This window comes from Mustelus asterias, chromosome 5 (genome assembly GCF_964213995.1).
Source record: "Mustelus asterias chromosome 5, sMusAst1.hap1.1, whole genome shotgun sequence".
In the NCBI taxonomy this organism is placed as follows: Eukaryota; Metazoa; Chordata; class Chondrichthyes; order Carcharhiniformes; family Triakidae; genus Mustelus; species Mustelus asterias.
Window position 1 is genome coordinate 104,380,316 of NC_135805.1, and position 21,343 is coordinate 104,401,658.

The following is a 21,343-nucleotide window of genomic DNA, read 5'->3' on the forward strand; positions in this document are numbered from 1 at the left end:
CAGCTTGGATTCTTTCAGAACTGCTTGGCTCCAAACCTCTTTGCAACCTTGGTCCAAACAAGGACAAAAGAGCCTCATTCCAGCAGTGAGGAGACAGAGACAGCCTGGACATCACGATGACATTTAACAGATGGTTACATCAATAAGTCCTAGTAAAATTGAAGTCAGTGGGAATTGGGGCAAAGTTTCCACTGGTTGGAGTCGTACTTAACACAAAGGAAGATGGTTGTTCTTGTTGGAGGCCACTAGGATATCATCTTAGCCCCAGGACATTGCTGCAGGAGTTACTCAGAAAGTCTCTGAGGGCCACCATCTTTAGCTGCTTCTTCAAGGACCAGTGACCAATGATAAATGAGCTCCAGCATAAGGTCAGATGTGAGGATGTTTGTTGATGATTGCAATATTCAGTCCATTTGAAACTCCTCATAATGGAGCAGTCCGTGCTTGCATGCTGCAAAACCTGGACAACATTCACACTTGGACTGATAAGTGACAAGTTATATACGTTGTACACAATGCCAGGAAATGATAATCTCAGACAAAAGAGCATTTAGCGACCTCATGACATTCAATTCCATTATCATAGGTAAATTCCCCAACCTCAAACCTTGGATCACTGTTGACCAGAGATTTAATTGGACCAGTCACATAAATGTCATGGCTACAAGAGCAGGTCAGAGGCTAGGTATTCTGTGGAGTGACTGTCCGCTGCTTTCGAGTCATAAGTCAGCAGTGTGATAGAATATTTTCCTCTTGTCTGAACAAATGCAGCTTCAGTAGCATGCAGTGCCTGACATCTTCCAAAACAGTGCAACTTGTTTGATTGGCACCCCAAACACCAACTTAAAATATTCACTCCCCTCGCTCCCATGCAACGTGAATGCCAAAAGATGCACCGTGACAATTCAAAAGCCATAGCTCTTAAAACTAGGACCTCTTCCTTCATAGGAGAACCAGGGCAGCAGGTAAAAGGGAGTAGCACCATCTCCAGGTTACCCTCCAAGTCTCTCAATCCTGATTTGGAAAACTGCTGCAGTTTCTGGGTTAAAATTCTGGAACTCCTTCCCCACCAGTATCTTCACCACACGGACTGCAGCTGTTCAAGAAGCTGGTTTACAACTAGCTTCTCGAGAGCAATTGAGGATGAACAATAAACATTGGCCTTCCTCGCAATGTCCCATCCTTGGAATGGATAATTTAAAAAAATTCTTCTCTGATATGATTCAGTTAATGAGCTGGTAAAGTTGCTGAGCCGTGGGAGACCAAGATAGCTTTAATTAAAAACAAGAGTGCATTGAATGACTGCAGAAATTGTCAAATGTTGAATAGAAGAGTTGTGTTTTTCCCACAGGTTGCTAAGTGACTCACCTGCACCATATAAGGAGAATGAGCCCAATTTACCCAGTAAAATTGAGGTGGGTGAAACAGTTGTTTATAATGAACATGCAAAATAATGCTGGATGTTTTTTATTCAAGTATTGATATGAGTTAACAGGCTTTCTATTTAAATCTAGTTTATTTGATACAATTTAAGTTGTCTGTATTAAAATTAAATTTATGACCTTTGCCTGGCAGCAATTAGAAATGGTGCTGCAAGGTATTTTAAGTGAACAATTGTATAAAGGAAAGTGCTAGATGAAAGATAAAATTACATCAACAAGAGTTTACCTTATCCAATATGCTAATTGAAATTAAACACCAGGGGACAAAGGTCCCCTTTGGATATGTCCCCTTTGAATATGATTGGACATGTCTTTAAGCTTGCGTGCATACCGATTGATAGTATTGAAATCATCAAGAGAGGGAGTCAGGAAGCCTTGTAAGAAGCAGCGAACATTATTTTTTTGCCACCAGTCCCTTTCTTTTGGATTATTGATAGTTGATTGTATAAACATCAATGTCTACCTCCCCCGGCAAAACATACCGTAGCATACATTTACTGACTCAGTCTACAAGGAAACAAAGAATATGTAATTTCAATTCAACTTTCCATACTATTTACTCATAACTCTTCCAAGCTAGTTGCTCCACTGACGCCATCAACACTCGCTGTTTTTTCTGTGAAGAGGGAGAGGGTGCTGGAGAAATTTTAAGATAGCAGAAACAGTCAAAGAAAACTGAACATTGATTGCATTTTTTTCTTGACCTTTTTTGAAAGTTTTTACTTAGTTATTTATGGTTCCATTTAGCATTAGACAACTGTCAAAGTTCTTTTGTGAGTCTTAATCATAGAAATCATAGAAACCCTACAGTACAGAAAGAGGCCATTCGGCCCATCGAGTCTGCACCGACCACAATCTCACCCAGGCCCTACCCCCATATCCCTACATATTTTACCCACTAATCCCTCTAACCTATGCATCTCAGGACACTAAAGGGCAATTTTAGCATGGCCAATCAACCTAACCCGCACATCTTTGGACTGTGGGAGGAAACCGGAGCACCCGGAGGAAACCCACGCAGACACGAGGAGAATGTGCAAACTCCACACAGACAGTGACCCAAGCCTGGAATCGAACCCAGGTCCCTGGAGCTGTGAAGCAGCAGTGCTAACCACTGTGCTACCGTGCCGCCCCTTCAATTAAGCATTGAATATTGTTGGGTTTCAGGCAGAAGAAGAGTTAGAGGAGGGTTGCAAAGCTTGTGGATCACTCCTCAGGCCTGTCCTTTCTTCTGACGCTCATATTAACAGTGAAGATGCCAGGGTAGTAGTTTGAGGAGGAACCATGGTACATTTCTAACCCTGGTGCAGTAAGACCAATTGTCATGACTCATAAGAACATAAGAAATAGGAGCAGGAGTAGGCCATCTAGCCCCTCGAGCCTGCCCCGCCATTCAATAAGATCATGGCTGATCTGAAGTGGATCAGGTCCACTTACCCGCCTGATCCCTATAACCCCTAATTCCCTTACCGATCAGGAATCCATCTATCCGTGATTTAAACATATTCAACGAGGTAGCCTCCACCACTTCAGTGGGCAGAGAATTCCAGAGATTCATCACCCTCTGAGAGAAGAAGTTCCTCCTCAACTCTGTCCTAAACTGACCCCCCTTTATTTTGAGGCTGTGCCCTCTAGTTCTAGCTTCCTTTCTAAGTGGAAAGAATCTCTCCACCTCTACCCTATCCAGCCCCTTCATTATCTTATAGGTCTCTATAAGATCCCCCTCAGCCTTCTAAATTCCAACGAATACAAACCCAATCTGCTCAGTCTCTCCTCATAATCAACACCCCTCATCTCTGGTATCAACCTGGTGAACCTTCTCTGCACTCCCTCCAAGGCCAATATATCCTTCCGCAAATAAGGGGACCAATACTGCACACAGTATCCCAGCTGCGGCCTCACCAATGCCCTGTACAGATGCAGCAAGACATCTCTGCTTTTATATTCTATCCCCCTTGCGATATAGGCCAACATCCCATTTGCCTTCTTGATCACCTGTTGCACCTGCAGACTGGGTTTTTGCGTCTCATGCACAAGGACCCCCAGGTCCCTTTGCACAGCACATGTTGCAATTTTTTTCCATTTAGATAATAATCCAATTTGCTATTATTTCCTCCAAAGTGAATAACCTCGCATTTGTCAACGTTATACCCCATCTGCCAGATCCTCGCCCACTCACTCAGCCTGTCTCCAATGGACTCGTGGATAATGTGATTTTAATGAGATTTAACAAAATAAATACGGTGTTGAGAAAGAATCTGCAAATGGACCAGCGTTTTAATCATTTGTCCTTAGTGTGTCCTTTTTTCTATTACTTGCAGGGTAGTTTAGAGGTAGGTTTACCTCTTGTAAAGCTTTTCTGAAAATAATTGTATGTAAGCTTATTGGAATGTTGTGTGTATATATGTGCAACTTGTTTTATTTTTCATTGTAGTCTGCAAAACTACAGAAGAAGTTACATCAGCTTGAAGAACAATTAAACAATGAAATGCAAGCCAAAGATGAAATGGAACAAAAATATAGGTATGTGGCAATAAGGGCAGTATTCCCACCACCTTTAGAACTTGTGTTTGAATCTAGCCTACACTGAAAGATTGAAAATTATCTCTGGTTTTGACTGTTAAAATGATATTTTAAAGCATAACTACCAGTATTTGCCTGAAGGATGATTAATATGGAAGCTGCTATAGTTCACACCGGTGCAGCAGGATCATAAATCTGAGGCTAAAGTCTTAATTTAGTCATTGGAGAGACAATTTCTGAATGCTAATGACTGTTGTTTGTAACTTGAGTCTGTTTGCATCGAAATTGATTCTCCAAATGGTAAATTATTTAATGTGCCAATGCTGATATTCATCATCTTGATGAACATGATTTACACACAAAAATCACTAACTAATTGCGATCTAGTTTTGGAAAGTATTATGCAATTAATCCATACAAAAATATGGAAGAAATCCTGTCACTTTTCAGAAAATTGCTTACGCGGCAACTATGACCACTAACCAATTGATCTTTTTTGGTGAAGAGAGCATTGCTGACCCAAATACTGGGGGAATTCATAGCTTCTCTTCAAATAGTGCCATGAGATCTTTTACACAAACTGAACAAGCATAGGTGTCTTTGGCTTAATGTCTATTGAAGCCCATTGCCTTTGACAATACAGCATATGCTCAGTGCTGAACTGAAGCAGCCAGGCTAGGGTTAATTCTGAAGTTCGAGATAACCCACATCCTTCTTACTGGGGTGGAATTGTTCATAATGGAACTAAACTGTTCCCTCATTGAAATGTTATACCGTAACATTAAATACAGTTTTAAATGAAATCAAAAGTGATAGTGGCATAAAATTGGTAAAAGACAGAAATGTTTGATTGTAACTAAACTAAGTTCAAATCACAGCTTTTTTAAGATCAGGTTTAATTCAATTTTTTTGGAAAAAGAGCTAAGTCTTGTTTTATCTTTTAGTATTTCCTCTTCTCCTGTTTCATTGTTTTTATCTTTAAATTCTCTCTGCCTGTGTAACCATTTTGAAAATTCCCCAACTAATGGTACTCAAATTTTGAAGGATATTTCAAAATGAGAAAGGCATGCTTAAACACATGGTCATCACAAATGCCTGTGATGCCTCAACTTCTACTAATTCTATTCTTGAGTTAAGAACACTTGAAGGTGCATAAAAGTAATGCTGATGGGAAGAGGAAAGTGATAGTTGGCAGACACTTAAAATGTATCTTATGTTGGTGCGAAGACGCTTAACATCAGTGAGAAACGGAATGACAGTCCATTTATATGGACTTGGTGCCACATGACATATAATTACAATGTAGGGTCAAATATGGCTTATTAAGTTTATTAAGGGAACTTACCCTTCCTAATTGTCTAAATATGCAAATTTCTAACTATTGGCAAACAGCTCCACCATATATACTTGCACCCATGAAGGCATGCACAGAGATCCCCTTTAAACAACATAATTGAAGGCAAAGCAAACGTTGTTTTCCTTAATTATGATCGGAACTGCAGCTGCCAGTGAAGCTAAAGTGTAGATGCGCTCTTAAATACATTGGTACAATGCATGCACTTGAAAATTTAAAGGCCTATTGTTTCTAAGAAAACCATCCTGCGAAAGGTAACTAGAAAAATGAAGTTGACATTTCCTGTCTTTTCTGTTCAGTGTCAAGTGCCCTATCAGGCCCTGACATTTATCTTTACTTTTGATTTATAGAACAACAAGTAGTCGTCTGGAAAAAATATCCAAAGATTTGGAAGATGAGGTACAGTACTGTATACTTTTGGTATTCTGGTCCAGGTGAATGTTAATTTTAGTGTCTCAATTTAGATGAAGTACGTTCAGTTATTAAAACACAGTTGGCAATTTTAAAAGTTGAACATTCTCTCTTCTTCCCTCCTCCATTTCTGGTATTTTGTTTGGCAGGAAGGGCAGAGTAAAGTACAAATGTAGTAATCAAATATAATAATAATCAACTCTCGAAGGAAGTGAATGATGTGAAGGTTACACTAAAAGAGTAAAGTTATGGACAAGGTAGGAGTAGATGGAGAAGATATGCTAAAAAGATTAGTATTACTGAAAGTTAGTGTATCACCTGAACCACATAGAATGCACCCAAAATTCCTAAAAGAAGCAAAGATCTAATTGGCTGTGATATTTCTTGTTATCTTGCATTTTTCGGTGGATATAGGAGTAATGCTGGAGGACTGAAGGGATTGTTAGTGTTACGCCCCTATTCAAGAAGGTTGACAGTGGTAAACTAAGTGCTACAGTCCTAGCATCCTCTCTCAAGTCACTAACCATTATCAGGGCCAAAATCAAATTTCATTTAGAAAGGCATGGGTTAATTCAGGAGAACCAGCAAAAAATATTATTTGAGGCTGACCAACTTGATTGAATTGTGAGTTGAGGTAACAGGGAAAGTTGAATAAAGTACTACAGTAGATGTTGTACAGATAGACATTTGGAAGATATTCGACTAAGTGCTTATTGAGAAGATGGAAATGTATGGAATTAAGGGGAAAGTGGTGGTCAAATTCGCTTTGTGATAATGAGGCCAACAGTGCTGACAGTGGATAGATGTTTTTCAGACTGGGAGGTAGTTTGCAGTGTAGTTCCCAAAGCTCAGTTTTGGGTTCATTGTTTTTTCATGTTTACAAATAACCTAGGCAGCATTATATTGATACAAAACTTGATAAAGTGGTCAGGTACTTTGGGTGAAGTAATATGGAAAAACAGTGTACTATAAATGGCATGACTTTGAAAACTGAGCAGAAAAAATTTGGTGCCCATATATAAGATCGTGAAGGTGGCACGGCAAGTTGCTACGGTTGTTAAAAAAGCATATGGGTTACTTAGATTTACAAATAGAGGAGTAAATATGAAAGCAAGAAGATTATGCTAGTACTTTTATGAATCACTAGCTGGCCATAGCTTAGGTATTGTGGACAATTCTGGGCCCTACACTTCAGGAAAGATATGAAGGCCTTGGAAATAGTACAGATCAGAGATGAGGGGCTCCAGTTATGAGGAGAATTAATTAGGGTTATTTTCCTTGGAACCAAGAAGATTAAGAGGCGGCCTAATAGATTAAGATGATAAGAGACTTTGATGCAATAGGTAGAGAAAAACTGTTCCCTTTGGTGAATGTGCCAATAACCAGAGGTTAATCATTGGCGAAAGATCCTCAGGGGGGCTGAAGAGATTTTCTTAAACTCGAGTGTGGCATGGTGGCATAGTGGTTAGCACTGCTGCTTCAAAGGCAGGGACCAGGTTCGATTCTGGCCTTGGGTGACTGTCTGCGTGGAATTTGATTTGATTTATTATTGAAAAGTATTAGTATACAATGAAAAGTATTGTTTCTTGCGTGCTATGCAGACAAAGCATACTGTACATAAAGAAGTAAAGGAGAGAGTGCAGATTGTAGTGCTACAGTCTTAGCTAGGGTGTAGAAAAAGATCAACTTAGTGCGAGGTAGGTCCATTCAAAAGTCTGACAGCAGCAGGGAAGAAACTGTTCTTGAGTTGGTCGGTACATGTTCCCAACGGAAGAAGGTGGAGAAGAATATGTCCTAGGTGTGTGGCATCCTTAATTATGCTGGCTGCTTTTCCAGGCAGCCGGAAGTGTAGACAGAGTCAATGAATGGGAGGCTGGTTTGAGTGATGGATTGGGCTTCATTCACGACCCTTTGTAGTTTCTTATGGTCTTGGACAGAGCAGGAGCCATACCTAGCTGTGATGCAACCGGAAAGAATGCTTTCTATGGTGCATCTGTAAAAGCTGGTGAGAGTCCTAGTGGACAGGCCAAATTTCCTTAGTCTTCTGGGAAAGTTTGCATGTTCTCTGTGTGTCTGTGTGGGTTTCCTCCAGGTGTTTCTTCCCACAGCCCAAAGATGTGCAGGTAAGGTGAATTGGCCTTGCTAAATTGCCTCTTAGTGTCCAAAGATGTGTAGATAAGGCAGATTAACCATGGTAAATACATGGGGTTACAGAGAATGGGGGTGGGGGGGGTGTGCCCAGGTAAGATTCTCTTGCAGAGAGTTGGTACAGACTTGATGGGCTGAATGGCCTCCTCCTGCACTGTAGGGATTGTTTGGTTCTATGAAATCCCTAAATCTGGAAAGTTGTGCCTGTAAACATAATGGAAGATGTTTCTGTAAACAATTTTAAACAAATAAAGACAAATGGTTTATTTACAGAAGCTCCGTTACAAGGTGAGCACGGTTGGGAAATAAGCTTTACTAGTTATACAACGCAGACAGACAGAATGGAAAAAGAGGAGGGATAACCTTGATGATAAATAATGACACACGAAGAACAGTGAGAACGAACCCTAACTTGGGGAAAAAAACCTTTTCACGCAGCAAAAAGGCTGCCTTGAGTTTTTTTCAACCGAAGTGACCCTGTATCTTTGTGAATGGAGTATTACATAGGTGAGGAAGGTCAAACCATGATCTTTTGGGAAGTCTGGAATTAATAGAAGCAAAATACCTTGAATGCGGGAAATCTGAAAATAAAATCAGTGCTGGAAATCTGAAAAAAATCAATGTTGGAAATACTCAGGTTTGGCAACAACTTCAGGGAGTGAAATAGTTAACATTTTGAGTTGAATATGACTCTCTTTCAGAACTAGTGGGCTGCTCGGAATGGCAAAAGAACAAAAAAGATCACTTTCCCATTTCACAGTTAATTATGAACCACTTGTATTTTAAGCTGTCTAATTTTAAATGTGTATATAAAAAAGAATCTTGTATTTTTTTAAATGCGAATGGTTAAACGTTAAAGCCTCTGACGTTGACAAGAAGGATCTTTTGTCTTAGTTTCAGAAGGGTTAAGAAGTGACTGGTGCAAGTCACCTTTTCCATTAAGAAGGAAAAATTGTGCAGTTAATTCAGTTCATGCATCACTGTCAAGGCCCTTTGCCCTAATTTTAATTTCCCTAATTTTAATTTCCCTTAAGTTCTGGTGGTGAGTTAAAATTGGAAAATAGTTTGTGAAGCACTGAAATTGTTCTTTGCTTCACTTAGCGTGTATGTAATCCAACAAAATACGTAACGTCCTGGCAGGACAGAGTGCCAAATTTGGCACTAACCCAGTGTGCAGGGTAAGAATGTTTTTACCCATTTGAGTCAGCAAAAACTCTTCTGGCTGGTCATGCCCTCATGGATGATGGCTGCATCCCCGAAGACATCCTCTGTGGTGAGCTTGCTATTGACAGAAGACCATGCCTGCACCTGCGATACAAGGATGCCTGCACCTGCGATACAAGGATGTCTGCAAATGAGATCTCAAGTTGACTAGGATCAGATTCGATGCATGGGAAATCCTTCAGAGTACCTGGAGATAAGTAGTCAGGAAGGCCGTGGAAAAAGCAGAGGACAAAAGAAATGACCAGATGGCAGAAAAGAGAGCCCACCAGAAGGAGAAAAAACATCAGTCATCCTTTGGCCAACATAATTCATCTATGCCAGCTGCAGAATCGGTTTCTACAGCCATAACAGATAATGTTCAACCTAGAAGTGACGTACATCCAAGGCACAGTCCATCGTTCCCTGAGATGGTAGGATGCCTCACAATGAATCCAACGAGGTTATCTTCTGTTAGTATGGACTTCATCCTATATTATGTGAATGCTGAAATGCTGAGGTCACTTTGGTAATTTAGTAGCAATGCATTGGCCCATCGTCTTGACGGTAATAGAATGTAAAAACATGGAAAATTACCCACTTGAAGTCCAATAATTCCACCCATTTCGCTACAAATCATTGAAAAACGTTTGTTGCAAAAATATTTAGACTTCTTTGTTTTTGGCCACTGTCTTTCCTGGACCCTCCAATAGCTTGCTTGGGAACCCAGAAGAGAAGATTATATAGGTGGCCACAAATAGCTGGTAAACACAAAAGACAGTTTTTTTGACTGCTCTGGCATTCATTCCAATGTTGTGGCATTAGCAAGAGAATGGAAGATGACTCCTATTCAGGAAAAATAAAAATGGGAGAAAATAGCTAAATGTTTTAGAAAATAAATATGCAGTTCACTTTGCATATATTTTTAGATTCTCCAGATACTTTGTTTCTATCATATAGCATCTCACAGTTACAGCTCTCCACCAGAAGGCTGAAGCAGAACCATCTTGTACATGCCAAACTTGTAAGATGAATAATTTTAAATTAATAATTACAGTCTGTCCAGGCAACTAGTACAGCATATATTTGCAGTCTCTTAATATTTATTCAACTTCATAATTGAGCATGAGGGCCTTTAACTTTTGAGACTTTTGCATAATAGGAGCACATAATGAAACTTAATTTCAAATGATGGAAAATAGTGAGCTGCATGTCTGATATTTCAATATGGGCTACAGGCACTGGTAGCACTGAAGATGAGTATTTAATCCATAATTCTTACAGTAAGTTTTCTTTCCATCATTTTTCTTTAGTACTGCTCTATGCAGAGGGCATTACCTCTCAGTATCCCTTTTAAGAATAAGCAAATACAATGCTGCATTTGGGAAGAAGAGAATTATTTTGCTCTTTATCAAATTTACCAACTTGTTCTTTTTGCATGATTTAGTATTTGTTAGATGGTTGTCTTGAAATATTCTAATAATGGTCAATATGAACTACATGATAAGTAATTCTGAATAAAGTTGTTTGAAAATAGTGGTCCTTTAAAACTCCACTTCCACTTTTGGAAGTATACTTAACACATACGCAAAAGTTCTTATTTACTAATTGAACCTCCGAATTTTAGATCACCTGCAGGAAAGATGTAGAATCATCGTTAAGGCAGTTGGAACGAGAAAAAGCACTTCTTCAACACAAGAATGCAGAATATCACCGTAAAACTGAAATGGAAGCAGATAAAAAGCGTGGCCTGGAAAATGAGGGTAAGGATCCCTTATGTACATATTGCATTTTAGATTGTAGCAAAAAATACATTATCAAACGTTTAACAGAATTGATACAGGCTAATATGCAGCCCATAAAATGTAACAATGGCAAAATACTGCAGCTACTGGAAATCTTAGTATAAAGAAAATGCTGGAAATATTCAGCAGTCAGGCAGCATCTGTGGAGAGTGGAGCACAGTTAACATTTTAGTTCAATGACGTTTCATCAGAGTTAGAAAAAAAGAGGTGTAACAGGTTTGAAGCAAATACAGAGGCAGGAAAAAGGAGGAAAGGGACCAAAGGGGGTGTTTGTGATAGGTGGAAGGGAGTGACTAAATGACAAAGGGGATGAAGGTGCAAGGGAAATAGAAAATGGGACGAGAGGAGCTAAAAACAGTCACTATCAGCCCCAAAACAATTGAGAGCAGTGGTCATGGTCAGAAATGATTGAACTTGATGTTGAGCCCAGTGGACTGTTAAGTGGTTAGTTGAAAGATGTCTGCTGTTCCTCAAGCAAGTAAAACAGCAGTTTGTTTGAACTGCTTTCAATTTAGTTTACTGTATTCATTGTTCACGATGCAATCTCCTTTATACTAGGAGACCAAATGCAGATTGCGTGATTGCTTTCCAGAGTATTACTTTTCAGTCCGCAAGTGTAACCCTGAGCTTCTTATTGCTTGTCATTTTAAATCTCTTCCCCACTTCTCCTCTGATCTCTCTGTCCTCAGCTATCTACACCGTTCTATTGAAGCTCAGTCGAAGTTTGAGAAACAGCACTTTATCTTTTGATATTTGCTAGACCAGAATTACAAGTTCAATCAAGAGTTATGATAGGTTTGAAGGAAGGGTTGGCCTGAAATAATAAAAACGGCAGACTTTTGCACCAGAGGATTGCATTGACTTTACCATGGTGATGTAGAAATTTATGAGTTCTTCACAGTCATTTTTTAAGCTGACAGTGAATGGAGCAAGGCAGGGAGGTTTAAGGAAATAGTTTGTCATCCTTAATGATTTGAACAGTGTGTAGTTTGACACAAAATAGAGACACCCAGTGCAGCTTTATGTGTTCAAGCCAGATCTTTGACCTCTATACTCCTTCCAAAAGGGAGTCTGTAACACATCAGGAAAAGGGGAAAATAACCTACAACATGCACAAGTGGGAAAGGCTACTTGGCTAAATTGTGTATACTGGTTCTCCGCTTCCACCATATCCCCTACCCGTCCCCGGTCACACACCCCAGAATTCTGTGGAGAGGTCTTGGTTCTTAAACAGCACATAGAAGGCTTTCTGTCTCTTTCCTGGCTGCTCCACCTCCACACTCAGAAGTTGAAATAGCATTAGCCTTTGATTGTATGCACATTGAAAAACCTTTTTCTAAAATCTAGTTCAGTTGGAATCATGTGGGAAAGCTTTTCGTGCCTAGAGTCAATGCTGAGGGAAAAGAGGTTGGCAGTGGCTGTTGGGAGTCAGTCATTAGAAATCTAGGATATTGGTGCAGGAATTCTTAAGGAAATTCTTGATTCAATCATCTCCAACTACCTGAAGTTGCATGCTAGCATTGTATTGAAGAGTAGAATATCTGCATATTCATCATTTACTTTCAGAAGATTAGCTGGCCTTAATATGTCATTGTATTTGGTACTCCTAACAAAATTGTGCTTCACAGTTAATAGTCTGAAGGATCAACTTGAAGATCTGAAGAAAAGGAATCAGAACTCTCAAATCTCAAATGAGAAAATGGCTCAATTACAGAGACAGGTTAGTTGTACAACTTTTTTTTGCAAGTGATTTTATGAAATTAGCCTGAGACAGTGGAACTGAGTACTTGTGCAATGATTGACATTTTTGTGATATCTCGCTGTAAAATCGTTGTTTGACCTTTTTAGGATTTAGATTTCTGAACATCAAAAAATAGCAGCTAGCCATTTTTTATTTTTGTCCTGAATGGAGATTTTGATTAAGTATAACAAAATCTACTGACCTACATGAAGTAAAAAAAACAATTCTGCTTCATTTTAATAAATTGAGTTTTACAGATGTGTTACTTTCCGAGGCTAAAATACACCTGCTAACCTGTTCAACTTAACTGAAAAGCTCAAAGCTCTACAATTCTGCCATGAATGTTTGTGGACAATTAAAACAACTAACAGGAGAAGGAGGATTCATGAACATCCTCAATACATGCACCAAAGACAAGACAGAAACTCTTGCAATCACCTTCAGGCAGAAATGCTGACTGGCCGATCCTTATTAGGTTCTTCTGGCCAATTCAACTCATCCCACCTGACATCAAGAAATAGCTCAGTGCCATTGGGCACAGCAAAGGCTGTGGGCTACAACATCCTAGCGATAATGATGAAAACCTACATGTCAAGACTAACCACACCCCTCGCTAAATTGTTCCAGCACAGCTATGATAATTGTATCTACTTAACAATGTGGAAAATGCCCAGTTTTGTCCTGTCCAGAAAAAAAAGGACAAATTCAACCTGACCAATTAGCATCCTATTAGCCCACTCCCTTTCAAGCAGCAATTACTCACCAGTAATATACTCATCAATACTTAATTTGGGTTCCATCAGAATCACTTCGTTCCAGATCTCACTCATTAGTCTAAACATGAGAATAATTTCAGAAGTGAGGTGAGAGTGATTGCCCTTGAGATTTTTAACACCAGGGAAACTGAGATTAGGGGGAAATTTCTTCAATGGCTGGAGTCATACCTGGCATGAAGGAAGATGGTTATGGTTATTAGTCCAATCATTTTAACCCTTCCTACAAGAGTTCTTCAAGCCTTAGGGCACAGCTATCTTCAATTTTTCATCATTGATCTTCCATCCATAATAAGGTCTGAAATGCAGTTCTCTGTTGGTGATTGTATAGTGTTTAGCTACATTTACATTTCCTCAGATAATGAGGCAGTCTGTGCCTGCAGGCAATAAAGCCTCTTGAATATTTGTGACATTCATTTTAATGAACACCCATAGTCCTTAAGAATAGGTTTCTATCTATTTGGCAATTTCCTCATTTATTTAAAAAATCATAGTGTGGGCTATGCTGGTCAATTAAAATTTAAACTTCAAACATTATCTTGACTTAAAAATAAATGTATATGACATTTTATAAAACCAACAAAAAAAGCATGTTAGCATAGAATCCCTACAGTGCAGAAGGAGGCCATTCGACCCATCGAGTCTGCACCAACTATAATCTGATCCAGGCCCTATTCCCATAACCCCTCATATTTGCCCTGCTAATCCCCCTGACACTACGGTTAATTTAGCATGGCCAGTCAACCTAGCCCGCACATCTTTGGACTGTGGGAGGAAACCGGAAACCCACGCAGACACGGGGAGAACGTGCAAACTCCACACAGACAGTGACCCGAGGCTGGAATTAAACCCGGGTCCTTGGTGCTGTGAGGTGGCAGTGCTAACTATCGTGCTGCCCCTAGCAACTAACTGTCATCTTGTTAAAAATGCTGAACATAAAAGTCTTGAAATTTATGGCAGTTACGCACAATGCCAATTTTAATCTCAATTTTTCGGGATTGTTTGATTTTTTTTAGTTTATTTTAAGTTTGGTCCATCAAGTCATTTCATTTTCATTATTCAACTTGCAACATATAGTATAATTTGTAGTTGAAAATGTTCTTTTGTCCTGCTCTGAGGTTGACTTTTTTGCTGAAGTGCAATTCTAAGGCTGATATTCCACTGGTACTTGGTCCAAGTGATCACTTTTGCATTTGCATTGAATTCTAGGAGATTATTTGAAGACCCATTTGATATTGTTCAAACACTTATATTGCAGCATTTATTTAAATATTCGGCACTTGCTGATCAATGTCTAAAAGCTAGTTCCACCTAATTTCACCTATCAACCATTCTAATCTTCCACGCCCTTGAAGATCAGAAAATCTATTGCAGACCACGATAATCACTATAATCACTACTGTGCAATCAGACCTTTTGTCCAAACCTGAGTTTGACTTTTAATCTGCTCTTTAGAAATGTATTTGCTATGTATAATAAATAGGCAAAGGCAGCTAAATTATGACAAATGTTTGCAAGTGAAGTACCTTGTATACATTTACTCCCTGTCCTCCCCATGGCTACCACCAAGATAGTGAGGTGTGAAATGTGCATTAAGGCTGTATTTGATCATTTGCTGTTTGTTTTTTATTTTTATGAAAACTAGTTGGATGAAGCCAACGCCTTGCTGAGGACTGAATCTGAAACAGCAGCGAGACTACGAAAGAACCAAACAGAATTATCAAAGCAATTAGGACAACTGGAGACTAACAACAGGGAGATACAAGACAAAAATGCTGCATTAGATAATGCCAAGCTCAAACTTGAAAAAGACTACATAAGTTTACAGTCAGCACTAGAAGCTGAACGAAGAGATCGGAATCATGGTTCTGAAATGATCACTGACTTGCAAGGTATGATGAATAGTCTAAAGACCAGATTCAATTATCAACTAATTCTTAAAAAAATAACTTGAATCAATTTATTCTTTCGCTCTGTAGATCACTGAGACAGATGTGGCTGTTAATTTTCTTTTTTTCTGTATGTGGCCGAAACTTGATAATTGCTTTTAGGGGTTTGAATCACATATGTGGCGACAGAGATATCATCAAGCTTGTGCTTAGAATCTCACCACTGCTCTGAGAGTATTGGTCCTAGCTTACAATAATACAAATATTTAAAATCGTTTTAAGGGGCCCAGAACAGAATGTCTTTCTCTCCCCCAATTTTTCTGTCCCAAATGTCTCAAATCTGATTTGTTGTGGTGGGAGGCTACACTGTGGGGGGAAGGAAACTTCCATACGCCCTTACAGACTTCTAAAGCCATTCCCAAATATCCATTTGTCTTGTGAGATCAAGAGAGTGGATGCAATCACTCAAAACTTTTTCCATTCAAATAGATTAAACTTCTCAATTCTTGAGAATGAAGTTATAATCTGTGCTCCTTAAACATAAAACTTCAGAAATTCCTAATTCATGTCACTTTACATCTCAAACCATGATGGAATAAAATGTTTGGTAGATAACCCTTTTTGCCTTAAAGCTGGATCAAGCTTCTTATGGGCCTTTCTTTTCTACCTGACATCTCGCCATGTGAAGGCATGAAATGACTTAATCTTGAGGATGAGACTTTTAAATTAAAACCATTGGTGAATCAGACACCAATTTAGATAAACAAAGCTAGCAGTTATGAGTAAGTGGGACCGAATGAAGGATATGATACAGAGAGTTTTCAATGAGCTTAAACTTGTGGAAGGGGGTAGACTGGCCAGAAGAGCATTGATGTAGTTAAATATGAAGATGACAAAGAATAGTAGAGTTTTATGGTATCTTCTGAGGCAAGAGTGGAGGTTAGCTGTACTGATGTTGGAAGTAGGTAGGTTTTGTAATGGAAAGGATATGCAGTCAGGAACCTACCCTGGTGTGGAAGAGGATGTCGAGGCTGTGAACAGTTTGGGTGAATCTCGGTGGCCAGAGATGGGGATGGAACCTGTGGTAATGGTACTGAAATTATGGCTTAGATCTTATACTTACCTAGACGAAATTGCAATTCATACATGGCTGTATATTAGGCAAATAGTTTGACTGTTGAGACAGTGGAATTCATGTTTGAGATGTAAAATAAAAGACCAGGCAAAAGGAGGAATAAAAGAATTTGCTATTGTTTGGCACACTGTCACATTCTCTTCTGTCTCAAAGTACTTCACAACCAATGAGTTATTTTGCAAATGTAACAAAGGATATAATAATAGTGGGAGACTTAATTTTTGTTGAGACTGAATCACTCAAATTAGCAAAGGTGGTCTGGAAGATGAGTTTGTCAAATGCTTTTGTGACAGTTTCCTGGAGCAATATGTTGCAGAACCAAATATGTATTCTTTTTTATCTAAAGTGCGATGAGGCAGGTTTAATTAATAATGTCATAGTGAAAAATCCACTAGGCGACACTGTGGCACAGTGGTTAGCACTGCTGCACCACAGCGCCAGGGACCTGTGTTCGATTCCAGCCTTTGATGACTGTGAGGAGTTTGCACATTCTCCACGTGTCTGCGTGGGTTTTCTCTGGGTGCTCTAGTTTCCTCTCACAATCCAAAGATATGTAGGTTAGGTGGATTAACCACGGTAAATGTGTGGGGTTATAGGGATAGGGCAGGGTGGTGGGCCTGGTTAAGATGCTGTTTTGGAGAGACGGCGTAGACTCCAAATGGCCTCCTTCTGCACTGTCGGAATTCTAAATAGTGATTGTAATACGATTGAATTCCATGTTGTTTGAAAGCACGAACAAGAATCGTAAACTTACAACAAATTGCATCGGTTTGAAGGATGCTAAGATTGATTGGTTAAATAGACTTAATGGTATGGCAGTAAATAAACAGTTGGAACATTTAAAAAAAGTTCAAAGTTCAAAATACATTCCATTGAAAAACAAAAACTGAGTGAGAAAGATCTATCTTTGTTTTACTAAGGAGGCTAAGGATGGTATTAGATTAAAAGAAGAGGCTTATGCAAAGAATATACTAAGTTGGGAATTAGAAGTGTCTTAGAAACCAGCAACGGGCCACCCAAAATTCTAAAAGGGAGAAAATTGAATAGGAATAAACTGGCCTGGAGTATAAAAGCAGATTATTAAGAGCTTTTACTAGTACATAAAAAGAGAGTAGCTCAAGTATATGTTCGTCCCCTAGAAGCAGAGATGGGAGAAAATATAATGGGGAATGGTGGAGACATTTAACAAACGTTTTGTGTCTGTGTTTGCAATAGTAGATGCAAGTGACATACTAGAAATAGAGGGTAACCTAGGGGTTATAAGAAGAGTGAAATTGGGGTAATTGATATCAGCTGAAGAAAAAATACTGGAGAAACACAAGGAGTAAAATCCAACAAATCACCAAGACCTAACTGCCTTCATCTAAAGTTTAAAAAGAGATAGCCAGCACATTCACTATCTCTACAGCTTTGATTTTACAAAATTCCTAGACTCTAGAATGGTCCCAGCAGATTGGAAGTTGGCAAATGTAACACTGCTATTCAAGAAAAGAGTGAGAGAGCGAAAACAGGAACTACAGGCTGGTTAGCCTGCCATCAGTCAGGAGAGGGGATACAATGACATAGCGATAATGTCACTAGACTGGCATCATATCTCAGCATGGCAACTGGTGGAATTTAAAATGAATAAATCTGGGACGTAAAGTTTGTCTCAGTAAGGGTTACCATGAAACTGTCATAGATTGTCACAAAAACCTATTTAGTTCACTAATGTCCTTTAGGGAAGGAAGCCTGACATCCTTAATTAGTCTGGCTGATATGTCTCTAGATCCACAGCAATGTGGTTGACGGAACTGCCATCTGAAATGGAGTAGCAAGCTGCTCAGTTCAAGGGCCATTAGGGATATGCTGGCCTTTCCAGAGATGCCCATATCCCATAAAAGAATCAATTTTAAAAAAGATTATTGGGAAAGTGTTGGTATTGATTGTCAAAGAAACCTTAACAATGCACTTGGAAAAGCATAGTATGATTTGACCAAGTCAACATGGTTTTGTGAAAGGAAAATGTCGTTTGACAATTATTAGAGTTTTCTGAGGATGTGAGTAGTAGGTAGATTAAGGGGAACCAATAATTGTAATAAACTTGGATTTCCAATAAGCACCGTTGATAAGGTGCCACACAAAAGGTTTTACACAAGATATGGATTCACAGAGTTGGGGGTGATATTTTCAAATGGATAGAGAATTGGTTACAGGACAAGAAGGAGAGTAATGTTAAAAGGGATATTTTCAAGTAGACAGGCGATGACTAGTGATGTGCCTCAAGGATCAATGCTGAGGCTTCAACTATACACAATTTTTATTAATTAATTAGGTAAAAAAACAGAATTTGTTGATGATACAAAGCTCCATGGAAATCCAAGCTAAATACATATATTCATAGAATCCCTGCAGTGCAGAAGGAGGCTATTTAGCCCATCGAGCCTGTACCAACAACAATCCCACCCAGGTCCTATCCTTGTAACGCCACATATTAACCCTGCTAATTCCCCGACACTAAGGGGCAATTTAGTATGGCTAATCAACCTAACCCGCACATCCTTGGAGTATGGGAGGAAGCTAAGGAGGACATAGACTCTGCAAAGAGATATTTAATGAATGAGTGAGTGGGCAGCAAGTTGGCAGGTGGAGTATAATGTGGGAAAGTGTGAGGTTATTCTCTTTGGTCATAAGAATAGAAAAGCAGAATGCTTTTGGAAAGGCGTTCAACTTGTTGATCTTCAGAGAGACCTGGGTGTGCTTGTACAAGAACACAAGAAGTTAACATTCAAGTACAACAAGTCATTAAGAAAGCAAATTGTATGTTGGCTGTTGTTGCAAGAGGATTGAAGTACAAAATTACCATTGTACTTATTGGGCTTTGGTGAGATCACACTTTTAATTCAGTGTGCAATATTGCTCCCTGTATTTAGGGAAGCATGCGCTTGAATTGAACTCAGTACATCAAAGGTTTGCTAGATTAGTCCCTGAAATAGAATTGTTCTCCTTGGATGAGAGACTGAGTAAATGAGGACTATATTCTCCGGAGTTTAGAAAAATGAGAGGTGATCTTATTGAAACATTCGAGATAATGCAGGGATTTGACAGGTTGGATACTGAGAGGTAATTTCCCCCGACTGGGGAATCTAGAACAAGGGGACACAGTTTCAGGATAAGGCCAATAATTTAGGGCTTAATTAAGGAAACATTTCTACACTCAAATGGTTATGAATCTATCCCAGAGAATTGTGGAAACGCCATCTTTAAATTGTGATGGGCAGATTTTTGGTGTCTTAGAATCTAGGGATACAGAGAATGGGTGTGGAGTCGAAACTATAATCATTGAGAAGTAATTTCCACTACTAGGATGGATCCTAGTTTATAGGTTCATGTGTCTCTGGAAAGGACTTTTAATCATTAAATGTTGTTCTGTGGTTTCAAATCGAAGTAAGGAGAACATGCCTGAAATTACAATAAGGTGATGAGCCCTAAATTACAGACATTGAATCAAGAGATCCAATATTGCATTAATGGTCCTAATCATAGCATCCCTGCAGAAGGCAGCCATTGAGTCTGCACTGACTTACCGACAGCTCATCTTACCCAGGCCCTATCCCATAACCCCACATATTTACCCCCTAACCTACACATCTTTGGACACCAAGGGACAATTTAGCATGGCCAATCCACCTAACCTGCACATCTTTGGACTGTGGGAGCACCGGGAGGAAACCCATGCATACATGGTGAGGACATGCAAACTCTGAAAGACAGTCGCCCAAGGCTGGAATTGAATCCAGGTTCCTGGTGCTGTGAGGCAGCAGTGCTAACCACTGTGCCACCATGCCGCCTTTAAGTTGTGAAAGGATGCTGAAAAGACGCAATACAGATTTTTTAAATGTTGAGATATAATGCAGATGTAAATAAGGGTGCAGTATTAACAGATATGAAATGAGAATTTAGATTAGAAGAAATTATTGTTCCAGTGGAGATAATCTTTAATTTTGCTGAGATATCAACATTTTATTGAGCTTTTACTAACCAGTTACTTACTTACAGGTCGGATTTCGTCACTTGGAGATGAACTGCAAAATAGTAAAAGCTCATTGGCCAAAACTGAAATGGAGAAAAGACAGCTACAAGATAAACTAACTGACTTGGAGAAGGTGAGACAGTTTTTCTTTTGGATTAAGTTGTCTTAATCCTATATCTTATGCTTTTACTTAGGTGCATTTTTTCCTCATTAAGTAAAATTAACATCAAATTCTTTCCTGAGAAGAACTACCTGTGAAGTATGTTCACAGAGTAGTTTGTATTTGTACTTTTTGCATGACTTTGCTTTAAACTTCACCCCTTTCTCTGATTTATTTACAGGAGAAGAATAATATGGAAATAGACATGACGTATAAGCAGAAGGTATTACAGCAGCGACTTGAACAGGAAGAAGCAGAGCACAAAGCTACCAAGGCACGACTAGCAGACAAAAACAAGATCTATGAGTCCATAGAAGAAGCAAAATCGGAAGCCATGAAAGGTTTGTTTTAAAATTGCTACGGGGAGACATTTCAACTTGAGGCAATATAATTATATCTTACTTTTTGAAAGGTAGGAAGAGGACAAATATTCATTTCTCTAATTGCTCGGATTTTAGATTTGAATTTTCCTCAAGAATCTATGGGTTTTATTTTAAGTAGTTTCACAACACCAGATTAAAGTCCAACAGGTTTATTTGGCAGCACGAGCTTTCGGTGCACTGCTCCTTCATCAGATGAGTGCAGGATTTGTTTCACAAACAGGGCATATATAGACACAAACTCAATTACAAGATAATGGTTGGAATGTGAGCCTTAACAGGTAATCAAGTCCTTACAGGTGCAGACAATGTGAGTGGAGAGAGGGTTAAGCACAGGTTAAAGAGGTGTGAATTGTCTCAAGCCAGGGCA

General features: G+C 39.2%; 1 protein-coding gene across 12 annotated transcripts in view; it reads left to right on the plus strand.

The window, feature by feature from the left end:
• rock2a (rho-associated, coiled-coil containing protein kinase 2a) overlaps positions 1-21,343 on the plus strand; it is a 193,398-nt gene that overhangs the window by 116,190 nt on the left and 55,865 nt on the right. For all 12 annotated transcript variants that reach the window (XR_013497786.1, XR_013497787.1, XM_078213128.1 and 9 more), the window contains 8 exons: positions 1,352-1,415; positions 3,877-3,965; positions 5,670-5,718; positions 10,706-10,841; positions 12,512-12,603; positions 15,043-15,289; positions 20,460-20,566; positions 20,775-20,934. Coding sequence is in view for 10 of the 12 variants with exons in the window: in XM_078213128.1 (XP_078069254.1) it covers positions 1,352-1,415; positions 3,877-3,965; positions 5,670-5,718; positions 10,706-10,841; positions 12,512-12,603; positions 15,043-15,289; positions 20,460-20,566; positions 20,775-20,934 (944 nt within the window). In the remaining 2 variants the exon portion in view is untranslated. The remainder of the gene's footprint in view (positions 1-1,351; positions 1,416-3,876; positions 3,966-5,669; positions 5,719-10,705; positions 10,842-12,511; positions 12,604-15,042; positions 15,290-20,459; positions 20,567-20,774; positions 20,935-21,343) is intronic.